Consider the following 15,525-nt stretch of genomic DNA (forward strand, 5'->3'; position numbering starts at 1 on the left):
ATGGGGGAGATGGCTGAGGTAGGGTCGTTGGGCCTCTCTTCCCCCCCCTCTCCACCTGAATCAGCCATGTGTATGGACAAGCTGTGGGACCCTCAGCTGGGATTTGGAGGAGGGCGAGATTGCTCATGAGGAGTCAGATGATCCCTCAGCAGTGTGGCTCATGAGGAATCAGATAATCCCTCGGTGGTGTGGATCTTCCATAGGGAGGAATTGCCTTCCTTAATTACTAGGGCACTAGAGACCCTGAGTATTGGAGTCACAGGCCTCCACCAAGATGAAACCTAAAATGGCTAGTACTAGGAGACTGTTGAAGGCCTTTCCAGGCCATGAAGCCATTCAGGAACTTATCACTGTACAGCGGACCACCCCTGATCTCAGGCTCAAGGTGGCAAAGGCTGTGTTCTGACTTTATCTGGTGTCGACTGACCACCTGGAGAGGTTTTGTGTTCCCAAGGTTGATGCCCTGGTGGTGGCTGTCACCAATAAGACCACCCTCCCGGTGAAGTGAAAATAGCCCTTAAAATGTGAAGGATCAGAAATTGGAGGCTTCGCTGACGCTCTCGTTTGAGGTTTCTGCACTATCTCTACAAGCTGCCATTTGTAGATCTTATGCGGCCAGAGCACATCTTAGTTGGGTACAACAGGAGGCGGAGGTGGCCTCGGGTTCAGCAACCTCTCTGTCCTCCAACTTTCCGCATGCTTCCAATTTTGTGCATGCTTCCGCGAAGCACATGGCCTTCGCAGTCGTGAGGCGCCATCTGTTGTGGCTTCGTCAGTGGGCAGCGGACACAGCCTCCATGCAGTGTGTCACCAAGTTGCCCTTTTGGGGCAAGCTTTTGTTTGGCGAAGATCTATTAAGGATTTAGGGGACTCGAAGACAGAGCGGTTGCCAGAAGACAAGCCACGGATGCCCTCTTGGTCAGAAGTGGCAAGACTTCATATCCAGGAGGGAAGGCAAGATGGTACTGTCGGGTGCATGCCTTGGCCTCATTTCAGTGGCTTGATCTTCCCAATGATGGGGCACTGGTCTACGCTTCCAAACTTGGCACAGGGGGCCAGCTATCTCTCTTTTACGAGGAGTGGACCAAAATCACTGTGGACCAATGGATCAGAGATTATCAGAGAAGATTACAAGTTAGAGTTCTCCTCTTGCATCAGAGATTTTTTCTTGGAGTCCCTGTGCACCACTACTTCCAAGAGAGTGGCAGTGGAGTCCATGCTCTGAGGGCTGCTAGACCTCGGGAGAGTGGTACTGGTTCACCCGCAAAGAGATTGGCTTGGGCTGATATTCCATTTGCTTCATGGTTCTGAAAAAGGACAGTTCTTATTGTCCAGTAGAGGACCTCAAGAAAGTGAATCAGTTTTTGAGGATCAAGCATTTCCACATGGAAGTTGTGCCTTGGGCGAGTGTGTACTTGTGTCCATTGCAGCAGTCACTGTTGAGACGGTGGTCGCCAGTGTCCCAGGAATACAATGTGCGACTCCATTGGACTCCGTAGATGAGGCACAGCATGAACTGGTGGCTCCTCTCCATAAACTTGCAGCGGAGCGTGCTTTTGGCATCCCCTCCATGGGTCGTAGTGTTGATGGACACCAGTCTGTCTGACTGGGGGACACATTGCCTGCATCAATATGCACAGTGGCTGGTCAATTGGTTGGAGCTCAGATCAGTTTTGAGGGCTCTGAAAGCCTTCCGCTGTCCTGGAGGGCAAGCCGGTTCAGGTGCTCTCTGACAACATGACAGCGGTAGTCTACATCAAACGCCAGAGAGGTACTCGTAGTCTGGCCCTGGTGGAGGAGGTGCGCCTTCTCTTGCTATGGGCAGAGAGGCATTTGCAGTATCTCTCAGTGGCTCACTTAACGAGGCGTCTCAAAGTTCAGGTGCATTTTTTCAGCAGGAGTGTTTTGAATCTGGTGGAATGGGAGTTGCCAGAGGTCTTCCAGCTTATCATGCAGAAGTGGGGCACTCACCGTTCCTGGACCTCATAGTGACCAGGTTGCATGCCAAAGTACAATGGTTCTTCAGCAGAAGAAGAGTTTGTTTCGGAGGGACTGAATGCTCTCTTCCAGTTGTGGCCGGAGGTGAAGCATCTCTCTTTCCACCATGACCCCTGATAGGGAGAGTGCTGCACTGGGTCCGTCTTTATTGCGGATTCACTGGGCAGGGCACCGCCATTTTGAGGTGGGCCCACAGAGGAGGGAGGGAGTGCTAGTCCAACTTTCTCTATGTCCCTGACTTCTGTGGGATTGGTGTAGTTTTGAATCCTAGTGTGAAGGGTGATCTCTCTCGCTCTCTCTCCCCCCACCCCCCCCAGTGGTGGGCTCAGGTCCCTAATATTTTGGATTTTCTGCAGCATGGCCTGGAGTGGAGGTTAGGTTTTGGCTCACTGGGGTCCAGGTAGCTAATCTGGCTAGTTTCAGGGGAAAGGTAAAGGATACCTCTTTAACCTTGCATAGAGCAGTGGCTGTGCTCCTGAAAGAGTGGCACCCCTGAGTCCCTTGCTTGTCTTTTCTTCCAGTGGTAGGACCTCTCTCTCTGGTCCTCCAGGGGCTATCCAGGACTCTGAACTCCTGTGCCTGGCTTCTAGCGAGGATCTTGCTCTCAAAGCATAGTAACATAGTAGATGACCTGTACGGTCCATTCAGTCTGCCCAACAAGATAAACTGATTGTATGTGGTACTTTATACCTGTCCTTGATTTGTCCTTGCCGTTTTCAGGGCACAGACTGTAGAAGTCTGCCCAGCACTTGTTTTGCTTCCCAATTACCAGTGTTGCTACCCAATCTCCGCTAAGCTTCTGTGGATGCATTCCTTCTAAACAGGATTCCTTTGTGTTTATCCCATACATTTTTGAATTCCATCACCATTTTCATCTCTACCACCAAGTATCTACCACCATCTCTGTAAAAATAAATCCTGCCTCACGTTATTCCTGAGTCTGCCCCCCTTCAACCTCAATTCATGTCTTGTAGTTCTACCACCTTCCAGTCTCTGGAAAAGGTTTGTTTGCAAATTAATACCTTTCAAATGTTTGAACATCTGTATCATATCACCTAAGTTTCTCTTTTCCTCCAGGGTATACATGTTCAGGTCAGTAAGACTCTTTGATAGCTATCTCCTCCTGCTTGCAAAGTCTCCAAGCTGCAGTCCCTTTTGGGTTGGGACCTGAGTCTATCAGCTTTAGTGTCCTTGTGTATGGTTCCCTCCTTTCTGCCATAGGTGGTGTCTCCATTTCATGTGAAGCAGGAGGTCTGTTTGTCTTCTTTTGTGGCAAAGGATTCGGCTTCGGTGGACCGGAGGCTCCACAAGTTGGATGTCCAGAGGGCACTTCTCTGGTATCTGTAGGGGACAAATGAGTTTCATCTCTCTGATCACCCCTTGGTGCTTTCCAGGACCCATGAAAGGGACAGACAGCCACTGAGGCCTTCCTTTTGAGATGGTTTATGGTGGCTATTGCATCTGCCTCCTTCTGCAAGAATCATCTGATGCCTCAGGGGCTGAAGGCCCACTTCACTAGCGATCAGGCCATTTCCAGGGCTGAAGCCCGGTCGGTGTTTCCTAAGGAGATCTGCAGGGCGGCACCTTGGGAGCTAGAGCAGTACAGGAATGGCTCCAAACTTTGCTCAGGGCCACTGCACAGATAGGTCTTCCAAGGAAGAGGGAAGTGAGCAGAAGGTCAGAGTCAGCTGATGCCTTTGCAGACCTTCTCTCCAGTTGCTTCTCATCATTGAGGAGGTCCCTGTGTTTGCCTCTATATCTCAATAGTTGGAGACAATCCCACTGGAAGCTAAGGGTCAGAGCAGAGCATAAAACACAATGGTCAAGGCCATGCCTGGCGCCCAAGTATCTGAAGCAGACAAACATTTTCAGGAGAGCTTGGTAATTTGTGATGATGCAATCCTGCTTGTTAACAGAATTTTTACCTGTAATATTGGTTATAGATAAGCAACTTTTCTTTTTGTGGTGTGTGTCCTATCCACTTGATACTTGAAAGATTGTCGGGGAAGGGAGGATGATGAATTGAAAGGCATGCATTTTTTTTATATCCATGCATATCTGTAGATGTGCATTTCTGAAAGTAGGCTCCTTTAGCTCTGTGTAGGGTAGCATGTTATTTCCATTATTTGTGTTATAACAGCAGAATACTGTAGATTGAAACCCTGGATGGTCCATTCCTGCTGAAATACTTTTTGATGAACTGTTTCCAAGATTCTCTTGTTGTTTCCACTGGAACATCTGTTTTTATGAGATGTAAACAAGCTTTCTTCAATATATATTATTGTTTTCCAGGAGAGCATCAGAATTAATGTTACAAGTCTGAAATCAACTGGAGACATACGTGAACAGGTACACATTTTGTTTACTGTCAATAACAATGCTTTTTCATTTTTATATACGTATTCTTTTAGGAATTAGGAATTATTAGGAATGCGAAAAGATCATCACGCACGTTCCTTAATCTCCACTATCCTAGCTGTAAAGGACTAAATATAAATCCACATACGCGACCAGTTTCTCGTATATCTATACGCAGCTATGGAACGCACTACCGAAGGCCATAAAAACAATGCAAGACCTAACCATCTTCAGAAGGCTACTGAAAGCAGATCTTTTCAAGAAGGCATACCACAAACATCCATCTTAAATACTAAATAACAACGCTACACACGATCTATACATAACCGATCTTTTACCTCATGACTCATCACCTCTTTGATATTCATGATCAAGCATTACCACTTTAACCTTATGATGAACGGGGACTCTCTATAATCGATGACCTAAAGTATATTACAATCCAATTTATATAATCCAACTCTCTATAATCGACGACCTACTGTATGTTACAATCCAACTTATTCTCAGAAACTTCATGCAAGACCATAATTTATTTTCTTTACCATGTATATATGCACATGATATATATTTATACCATGATCTATTCCATATATGCTATGTTCCATGTATGTTACCATATATGTATGCACCTTAATGCAAAACCATTTGTAATTCTGCTACCCGGAAATGGCAACCGCCATTACAGCAAATGTAAGCCACATTGAGCCTGCAAATTGGTGGGAAAATGTGGGATACAAATGTTACAAATAAATTAAATAAAAAACATCTACTGCTAACATTTTACACTCAATTTCAGTTCAAAATATGCTTTGTTTAGTTTAATACTTACTAAAAGTCTGCATCCACAAGCCTGCTTTTGAACTGTGAGACCCCTCGCAAAATAACTTTAATTTTTAAAATGCAAATTAAACTTTTTTTACATCTCATCCTAGTTTGTATGTTCTTGTGATCCACTTAAGTGTCTGTATCAGGATTTCATCTCAGAACCCACTTTACTGGTTTTAGTCCCTGTTGTGATCCACTTAAGTGTCTGTATCAGGATTTCATCTCAGAACCCACTTTACTGGTTTTAGTCCCTGTTATGGTCCCTTGAAGGACTGAGCTGATGTGAGCTACACACACTTACTTACTTACTTGCAGGGAGGTTGGAAAGAATTCCGTGAGTTGTGTTCTGCATGCTTTTCCTACTTGCTTGTAGTTTAATTATATGTTTATAGGTACTTTGACTTTTACTCAGTTACTGGATGTTTACCACATAGAGGGATCACTGTCTCCCCCCCCCCCCCCCCCCCCCCAATATGAGCACTACTCTTACAAAAAAAAAAAGTGGGACAGTAGGGGCACTTTTCATCACAGCTGAGAAGGACCCCTTCAATGTTTACCAGCTGCCTCTCCCAGTACCTCTGTTACTGATGGTATTATGCATACAATAACATACTGTATATACGCCAAGGAATTATGTACCAAAAAAAAAATCTAAAATGGCGCATTGCAAAATAATACAACATATCAAGCAGAATAGTATTTGCAGTGTTCTGGAAATATATGCAGGTGCTCCTGAGCAATTGCAGGCTGAGAAACTGTGGATTCAGCACATGTTCACTCTCTGTAATTGCAATTGGTCCCTCCACATGGGTTTCAGATCTCACCGGTGTATCATTTTCGCTGGGGAGCATGGAGAGCTGGAATACTTCCGTCACATGAATCCCCCTAAGCACGAGTTGCCTAACAGGACCCTGACGAAGGAACCTATCACTAGAGAGTGCTGGCCTTTCCTTACCTTATTGTATGTGGCCAGTCCAGACTGCATCAATCTACAGAGGGAGCAGCAGGTGCCTCGAGGGTCCACTCTCCTACTGAACCGAGGTCCACTCTTCAACGGAGTCAGGAGAATCGCAGAGGTCCTTAATGTCCACAATCCCACGTTGATCCTTGGACCTACCAGACGACACCCAGGTGATCCCCACAGGTCCATCCGAGGAACAAGACCATCACAGAGGATATTTCCTGCATGGCCCTATCCCTGTCCCGTTGTAGGCCAACATACCCAACAATGAGCGCCACTCGGACACGCTTTCCCACCAGTGAATCCTGCGAGCTTTACCCAGCACTCCCAAGGTCGGGCGCAGACCATAGCCTTCCTCCCACTGGAGAATTCCATTACAAATGCAGTGCAGAGTGATCAGCACCAGGTGCTGCTCAAAGTTTTCCATATAGGGAACCCCACAAAGTGAGTCACAGAGTGCCTCTTCAGCATTCTCTGCCACCAGGAATTCCCAGCAAAGAGGCTTCTCCCACCTGATAAAAGTGCAACCGGCACAAACTGAGCCTGCAGTGTGACTGCAGTTTATCCCGGTGCACCACACAGCTGGAGGATTTCCACAAAAGACACAGCTCACACTGTGTGAGTCCATGCGCCACTCAGCGTGAGGAGAGTCGCTTTGATCCATGCCCGATCCTGACAGTTCTTTAATAATAGCTGCACGACTCCCTGAGAAGAACAGCAGCCCCTCTATACACCCCTTTGCACGAAACACTGTACACAGTATTACCTGGACCTTGATAGATCACCAGAGAGAAGCCGCCCACACAACTTGAAGAAACCATTGCACACTGAAAGACACTACTCACCTCCACTCAACAGCGAGGACTTCTGGCGCACCACCATTGCCACCACCTCCTGGCTCCCCCATCTACCCACCACCAGATCCACACCTTCGGTTACACATCGCAAGCACGTCAGAGCACTGGTTCTCTGATCTGATGGCCCAAAGATATCACATGCCACCGCTACCAGCCCCAGACATCCCTATCCACCTACCACCTGACCCACACCACCAGATGCTGATTGGGAACAGCAATCTACAAAATGTATCGACAATCCAGATCACCAACCATGATGATTGCATGAAGGTATCTTTTGCTCACAATGCTTAATAACCTGTTTGATTAACAAGCTAACATGGTTGCTCAAGCCAAAATACCACATCCCTGTTCTGTCACCCTTAGGGTACTGACTGAACAACATCAGACCAGACCCTAGCAACCCAGGCTTAACTGGAAGAATACCCCCTATCACCACACACTGGAAGCCAGTTTACCAAAGGAAGGCCTCGAAAGCACCAACACAGCCACACACAAAACCCTAAACACCAGCTGATAACAATTAAATGCAACACCGACGACTTCACCTCCTATTTACCGATGCCACAACAGAAATCAAAGACACATAGAGACAAGCAATAAGGTCCTACAAACTCCCTATCAAACAAGTGAAATCAAAGTTTTACAACACATAGGATCTGGCCTCCCCAACCTCAAGAAACTCGACAAACTAGTAAACAACCTACTTGACACTCAAACCGTGGCAGCCACAAACGAAGTTTCCGAATGCCATGGGCCTAGCCCATTATTTCAGACACAGTAGACTCTCCCTCTACAGTACTACCTAGTCCACAGGACGCTACATAGCGAAGCAGTATGAGCCGACTGAACCTGGACCGCCTTCACAATACCATCAACTTCCGAAACTCAAATCTCCCTTAAAAAATAATATGCAAAATCTCACTGCGTATTGGATGTCTGCCCCACCCCACTAATGAGAGATGCCTCTTCTTGGTTTATAGATTTATTAACTGAACACATCTCCTACTCGCTACAAGAAGGTCACTTCCCAGAAACCAAGGGAAACATAATTCTTACCCCAATCCTAAATAACACCATAGCCAAAAAGAATGACATAACGAATTACGGACCTGCGGCGTCCATCCCACTCCTAGTCAAGGTCATGGAAGGGATAGTCGCCAAACAATGGATTATCTGTCTTGGCACTCTATCCTCCACCCCTCCCAGTAGGTTACAGACACCACCACAGCATGGAATCTGTTCTTCCATCACTGGTCGATGACATCAAAACCGAGACAAGCAAAGGAAAGAAAGTATTGATAATCCAATTTGATATGTCAAGCGCTTTTGACGTAGTTGATCATGATGTACTCCTCTTCTTCCTACTGGACTACGTTGGCCTCTGAGGCCTGATACTCAGATGATTCACCGGTTTCCTTAAATCCAGATCATTCCAAGTCAAGTCGGCGCCATCTCACCCTCCTGGTCACCTGGCTGTGGTGTACCACAAGGCTGTCCACTTTCCCCAACGCTATTTAATATTATGATAGCACCACTTGACAGCAATCTAGAAGAGTTGATACTGAAATCACATGTCTACGTAGACAACGTGACTGCATACATACCCTTCTCAGGCGACCTAACCGTCATCACAGACAGGATTTGAACTGGCCTAGACACAATGGAGACCTGGCCCTCCACCTTCAGGTTAAAGCTAAACAGAGAGAAAATCAAATTCTTAGTTATATCGAGTTCCTTTCACCCCATCCCCTACCAGACTTTACTGTTGTCCAAACAAGCTTCTCACTAGAAAGCAATCTTAAAGTCCTGGGAGTCATTCTAGACCAAAACCTGGCACTTGACGACCAAATAACCTCAGTCGCAAAGAAAGTCTTCAAAACACTCTGGAAGCTGAGAAGAATCAGAAACTTCTTCCCTATCTCAACTTTTCATCTCCTACTCCAAACTCTGATGTTATCCCTCTGAACTATTGCAACGGTTTATACACAGATTGCAAAGACCTGAGCCTGAAAAAATTACAACCATCCAAAACACAGCGGCCCGCATGATCTTCAGGTCGCCCCGCTATGAAAAAGCCTCTCCCTACTACAAACACTTCATTGACTACCCATAAAAGCCAGAATAAGCTTCATGATCCTCACGCTTATCTTCATAATCCTCCAGGGACTATCCCCCACCTACATGACCTCATTAATCAACCTCCGCTCAGAAATGCCCTGACAAACTCTCAAAACTACCTTCTACTCCACTTCCCTAACTGTAAAGGGGTAGTATATAAATCTCTGTACAACACAAGGTTCTCCTACCTCGCAACCCAATCCTGGAACACCCTACCCTCAAACATAAGGAGATAACAGACTACCTTACATTTTGCAAAATTTTGAAATCTTAACTCTTCACAAAATTTCTACTGACTCAGTACAAGCCTCCGAATGGTTAGCGTAGCAGGCTGAGAACTAGGGAAGCCAGGATTCAAATCCTACTGCCACTTCTTGATATCTTGGATAAGTCACTTAACCCTCCACTGTCTCAGGTTGAACAGGTTGAAAACTTAAATTATAAGGAAAATACTCTACCTGAACGTAACTTGCCTTGAGCTACTATTGAGAAAGGTGTGATCTAAATCTAAAATCCAGTACCAGCCATACTGTGAAGTAATACAAAACACTACAAAGGTCACTCAGGACCTACAGAGCAATTCTACATTCCTTAGCATCTGCATCAGATGAATCTAGAGACGTGTGGGTTGTGCCCATCTACCAGCAGGTGGAGATACAGAGATCTGAACTGTCTTATAGGGCGGTACTCCTCCTGATCAGTCAGTATATCTCTACCTCCAGCAGGCAATAGACAGTCTCTGTCATCCTCCTGGTCTCTGCTGTGGTTGTGCTCCATTTCTGGTTTGTCCAGCTCTGTCGAGCCTGGGGGTGTCTGACCAAGCAGTGCCGGCTTTAGAGGGGTACACCTGGTGGTGCCAGATCCCTCCTCCACCCCTCAACACTGCTTGCCCCTCTTTTACTCTTTTCTGTGGTGATTTTTCTCCTTCCTCAAAGATAATACCAAAAAATAAAAAAGCAAAAGAGAATTGTGAGAAACCAGGCTCTGGGTTTTCTTTTAGTCAGTCAGCAAGAGTGAAGGGCTGGTTGTGCTCCTTGCAGGGAGGCCCCGTTGTGCAGCACCGACCTTTCACTGGGGGTTTTGCTGCTGAGTGAGATGGAGGGTCGAGTTGCCTTGTTGGCAGTTGCTGGAATTAAGAGGAGCTTCTGAGTGGCTGTTTTTCTCCTTCGCAGATTGTCAGTCAGTGAGAATATGGCGGCTGAAATGGTCAAACGCCACTCCCACTGAGAAGCAGCGAGCAGCATCGGGCAGTTGTTCAGGGGCAGTGTACAGAGCTCTTGGTGGGAGAGGATGTGGGCCGCATGGACGACAGAGGCTTTTCCCACACGGGAAGTTCATTGGCGAACTCTCCGTGGCACAGCTCTCCTGATGCGGCTGCAGTGCTGGCAGCGTTTTGGATACAATCCTGCCTGCTCCCATGGTTTCTCCCTCAGTTGATTCAACCCACGCTTTCACTGCCTTCAAGTCAGCAGAGCGTCTCTCAGGCCCTGGAGGGCCTCAATCAGTTGCCTGCATTGCCGTCAATGGACTTGGGGCAGGGTTTTTCTTTGAAGCTTGCTTTGCTTCTTCATCAAGCTTTTTTGCTTAGGCAAGCTGAGAGTCCGGCTGACATGGCTTCTTCTGTGTCCCTTGTGGTGTTCCATACTTCTGACCATGGTTTTTCGCCTCCGCCTCTGCCGAGTTAGTCTTCCCCTAAACTGAGGCATATGGACCCAGCTCTGGAGGAGGACTTGATCCCTCCCTCCCCCATTTGGAGGCGGCATTTTCTTCCTCGTCACGTCCAGCGCTTTTGGCGGAGGAGTTGGAAGAGGAGTTGCTGCTCCCGGACAAGCAGGACAAAACTTTGTCAGTCTGGATCTTCCACAAGGAAGAACTGCCTTCCTTTATTACAAATGAAGAGGATTGTGAAAAATTACAAGAGGACCTTGTGAGACTGGGCATCTAAGGAGCTCATTTTCAAAGCATTTACACTTACAAAGTTCTATAACTTACTTTGTAAGTCTAAGTGCTTTGAAAATACGCCTCCACATGGCAGATGACGTTTAATGTGAGCAAGTGCAAAGGGATGCACGTGGGAAAGAGGAACCCGAATTATAGTTATGTAATGCAAGGTTCCACATTAGGAGTTACCGACTGGGAAAGGCATCTAGACATCATCGTTAATAATACTTTGAAACCCTCTGCTCAGTGGTGGCGGCCGCTAAGAAAGAAAATAGAATGTTAGGTATCATTAGGAAAGGAATGGAAAACAAAAATGAGGACGTTATAATGCCTGTGTATCGTTCCATGGTGCGACTACACCTCGAATATTGTGTTCACTTCTGGTCACTGCATCTCAAAAAAGATACAGTGGAATTAGGAAAGGTACAAAGAAGGGAGACGAAAATGATAAAGGGGATGGGATGACTGCACTATGAGGAAAGTCTAAAGTGGCTAGGGCTCTTCAGCTTGGAGAAAAGATGGCTGAGGGGAGATATGATAGAGGTCTGTAAAATAATGAGTGGCGTGGAACAGGTAGACGTGAATCGCTTGTTTACTCTTTCCAAAAATACTAGGACTAGGGGGCACACAATGAAGCTAGAAAGTAGTAAATTTAAAACGAATCAAAGAAAATATTTCTTAACGCAATGTGTAATTAAACTCTGGATTTTGTTGCCAGAGAATGTAGTAAAACGGTTAGCTTAGCGGGGTTTAAAAAAGATTTGGATGGCTTCCTAAAGGAAAAGTCCATAGACCATTATTAAAATGGACTTCAGGAAAATCCACTTCTTATTTCTAGAATAGTAACATAGTAGATGATGACAGTAGAGAAAGACCTACACAGTCCATCCAGTCTGCCCAACAAGATAAACTCATATGTTCTACCTTTTGATTAGTATCTGCCATCCTCATGGCACAGACCGTAGAAGTATGCCCAGCACTAGCCCCGCCTCTCAACCCAATCTCCGCTAAACTTCTGAGGATCCCTTCCTTCTGAACAGGATTCCTTTATGTTTATCCCACACATTTTTGAATTCCGTTACCTTTTTCATCTCCACCACCTCCCGCGGGAGGGCATTCCAAGCATCCACCACTCTCTCTGTGAAAAAGTACTTCCTGACATTTTTCTTGAGTCTGCCCCACCCTTCAATCTCATTTCATGTCCTCTAGTTCTACCGCCTTCCCATCTCCGGAAAAGGTTCGTTTGTGGATTAATACCTTTCAAATATTTGAACGTCTGTATCATATCACCCCTGTTTCTCCTTTCCTCCAGGGTATACATGTTCAGGTCAGCAAGTCTCTCCTCATACGTCTTGTAACGCAAATCCCATACCATTCTCGTAGCTTTTCTTTGCACTGCTTCAATTCTTTTTACATCCTTAGCAAGATACGACCTCCAAAACTGAACACAATACTCCAGGTGGGGCCTCACCAGTGACTTATACAGGGGCATCAACACTTCCTTTCTTCTGTTGGTCACACCTCTATACAGCCTAGCAACCTTCTAGCTACAGCCACTGCCTTGTCGCACTGTTTCGTCGCCTTCAGATCCTCAGATACTATCACCCCAAGATCCCTCTCCCCGTCCGTACATATCAGACTCTCACCGCCTAACACATACGTCTCCCGTGGATTTCTACTCCCTAAGTGCGTACGCCTTGTAGCGCTATAGAAATGCTAAATAGTAGTAGTAGTAGTAGTAAGTGCATCACTTTGTATTTCTTCGCATTAAATTTTAATTGCCAAACCTTAGACCATTCTTCTAGCTTCTGCAGATCCTTTTTCATGTTTTCCACTCTGTTACAAATCTTAGTATCGTCCGCAAAAAGGCAGACTTTACCTTCTAACCGTTTGTAATGTCACTCACAAATATATTGAACAGAATCGGCCCCAGCACTGATCTCTGAGGCACTCCACTACTCACCTTTCCCTCACCTGAGCAAATTCCATTTACCACCACCCTCTGGTGTCTGTCCATCAACCAGTTCCTAATCCAGTTCACCACGTCAGGTCCTATCTTCAGCCTGTCCAGTTTATTTAAGAGCCTCCTGTGGGGATCCATGTCAAAAGTTTTGCTGAAATCTAAGTAGATTATGTCTATAGCACGTCCCTTATTCAATTCTCCGGTCACCCACTACTACTACTATTTAGCATTTCTATAGCGCTACAAGGCATACGCAGCGCTGCACAAACATAGAAGAAAGACAGTCCCTGCTCAAAGAGCTTACAATCTAATAGACAAAAAATAAATAAAGTAAGCAAATCAAATCAATTAATGTGAACGGGAAGGAAGAGAGGAGGGTAGGTGGAGGCGAGTGGTTACAAGTGGTTACGAGTCAAAAGCAATGTTAAAGAGGTGGGCTTTCAGTCTAGATTTAAAGGTGGCCAAGGATGGGGCAAGACGTAGGGGCTCAGAAGTTTATTCCAGGCGTAGGGTGCAGCGAGACAGAAGGCGCGAAGTCTGGAGTTGGCAGTGGTGGAGAAGGGAACAGATAAGAAGGATTTATCCATGGAGCGGAGTGCACGGGAAGGGGTGTAGGGAAGGACGAGTGTGGAGAGATACTGGGGAGCAGCAGAGTGAATACATTTATAGGTTAGTAGAAGAAGTTTGAACAGGATGCGAAAACGGATAGGGAGCCAGTGAAGGGTCTTGAGGAGAGGGGTAGTATGAGTAAAGCGACCCTGGCGGAAGATGAGACGGGCAGCAGAGTTTTGAACCGACTGGAGAGGGGAGAGGTGACTAAGTGGGAGGCCAGCAAGAAGCAGATTGCAGTAGTCTAAACGAGAGGTGACAAGGGTGTGGATGAGGGTTTTGGTAGAGTGCTCGGAAAGAAAGGGGCGGATTTTACGGATGTTGTAAAGAAAGAAACGACAGGTCTTGGCGGTCTGCTGGATATGAGCAGAGAAGGAGAGAGAAGAGTCAAAGATGACCCCAAGGTTTCGAGCTGAGGAGACAGGGAGAATGAGAGAGCCATCAACATGTTGTCTCGGATCTTGCAACTTATTGGCTTCCAGGAAATTCACTATCCTTTCCTTCAGCATCGCTTCCATTACTTTTCCAGTAATCGAAGTGAGGCTTACCGGCCTGTAGTTTCCAACTTCTTCCCTATCACCACTTTTGTGAAGATGGACCACATCCGCCTTTCTCCAATCCCATGGAACCTCTCCCGTCGCCAAGGATTTATTAAACAAATCTTTAAGAGGACCCACCAGAACCTCTCTGAGCTCCCTCAATATCCTGGGGTGGATCCCGTCCGGTCCCATGGCTTTGGTCCACCTTTAGGTTTCCTAGTTCATACACACTCTCTTCTGTGAACGGTGCTATATCCACTCCTTTCTCATATGTACTTTTGCCAGTCAATCGCGGTCCTTCTCCAGGATTTTCTTCAGTGAAAACAGAACAAAAGTATCTATTTAGCAAATTTGCTTTTTCTTTATCATTATCTACATAGCGATTCACAGCATCTTTCAGTCTCACAATTCCCTTTTTAGTCATTTTCCTTTCACTAAGCAGCATAAAATGTATTTTGGGATCTTGCCAGGTACTTGTGACCTGTATTGGCCACTGTTGGAAACAGGATGCTGGGCTTGATGGACCTTTGGTCTGTCCCAGTATGGCAATACTTATGTACTTATTAAAGGCACTGCAGACGTATAATATATCTACAGACTATTCCAAATTCCAAGATGCCAAGCACTAGGTGACTGCTTAAAGGCATTTCCAGTGCATGAGGCGATTCAGGAGCTCACCTCAGCCCAGTGGTCTTCTCCAGATGCTGGATTGCAGGCTTCCAGAGCGATGAGGCATCTTTATCCCCCTGGTGCTGTCACAACTGTCAGGAATGGTGAGCCCTTGGACCAAAGCCGGAGCTTTGGCAGACAAATCACCGGGGCTGGCACAGGCAGGAATCAGAACAGACTGGACTAGGATAAACTAACAGACTCAACAAGGCAGGACAGAGGTAACTAAACACAATGGACAACACAAGAACCAGATCCTGACGAGGCAAGGGAAAGAAAGCAAAGGGCCAGAAATGGAACCCAGACAGAACAAGGCAAGACTCGGAACTGGATTAAAACTGGTACTGGGACCCAGAAATGCAAGACAAGGCAAAACACAGAAGTAGATTAAAACTGGGTCCAGAAAAGGGCAGGACAAGGCAAGGACTGGATCCAGACAGGACTAGACTGAAAGAGACAAGACAAAGCACAACTACACAGGCAAGACAGGGTAGGAGCTAGGCAACAAGAATAACAGAAGCAAGACAATAAACAAGGCAGGGACAGGCTTCAGGATTCTCAAACAGGCTTGGCTGGAGCAGGGTTCTGGAATGGGCTTGACTGGAACAGGATACTAAAACGGGCTTGGCTGGAACAGGATTCTGGAACGGGCTTGGCTTGGCTGGAACAGGATACTGAAAG

At 46.3% G+C, this 15,525-nt stretch overlaps 1 protein-coding gene across 1 annotated transcript in view; it reads left to right on the forward strand.

Annotated features, from left to right (window-relative positions):
* GINM1 (glycoprotein integral membrane 1) overlaps positions 1-15,525 on the forward strand; it is a 92,387-nt gene that overhangs the window by 3,513 nt on the left and 73,349 nt on the right. The window contains exon 2 of the mRNA XM_030198053.1: positions 4,291-4,347. Coding sequence (XP_030053913.1) covers positions 4,291-4,347 — 57 coding nt within the window. The remainder of the gene's footprint in view (positions 1-4,290; positions 4,348-15,525) is intronic.

The sequence above is a fragment of the Microcaecilia unicolor genome, chromosome 3, assembly GCF_901765095.1.
Source record: "Microcaecilia unicolor chromosome 3, aMicUni1.1, whole genome shotgun sequence".
Taxonomy (NCBI): Eukaryota; Metazoa; Chordata; class Amphibia; order Gymnophiona; family Siphonopidae; genus Microcaecilia; species Microcaecilia unicolor.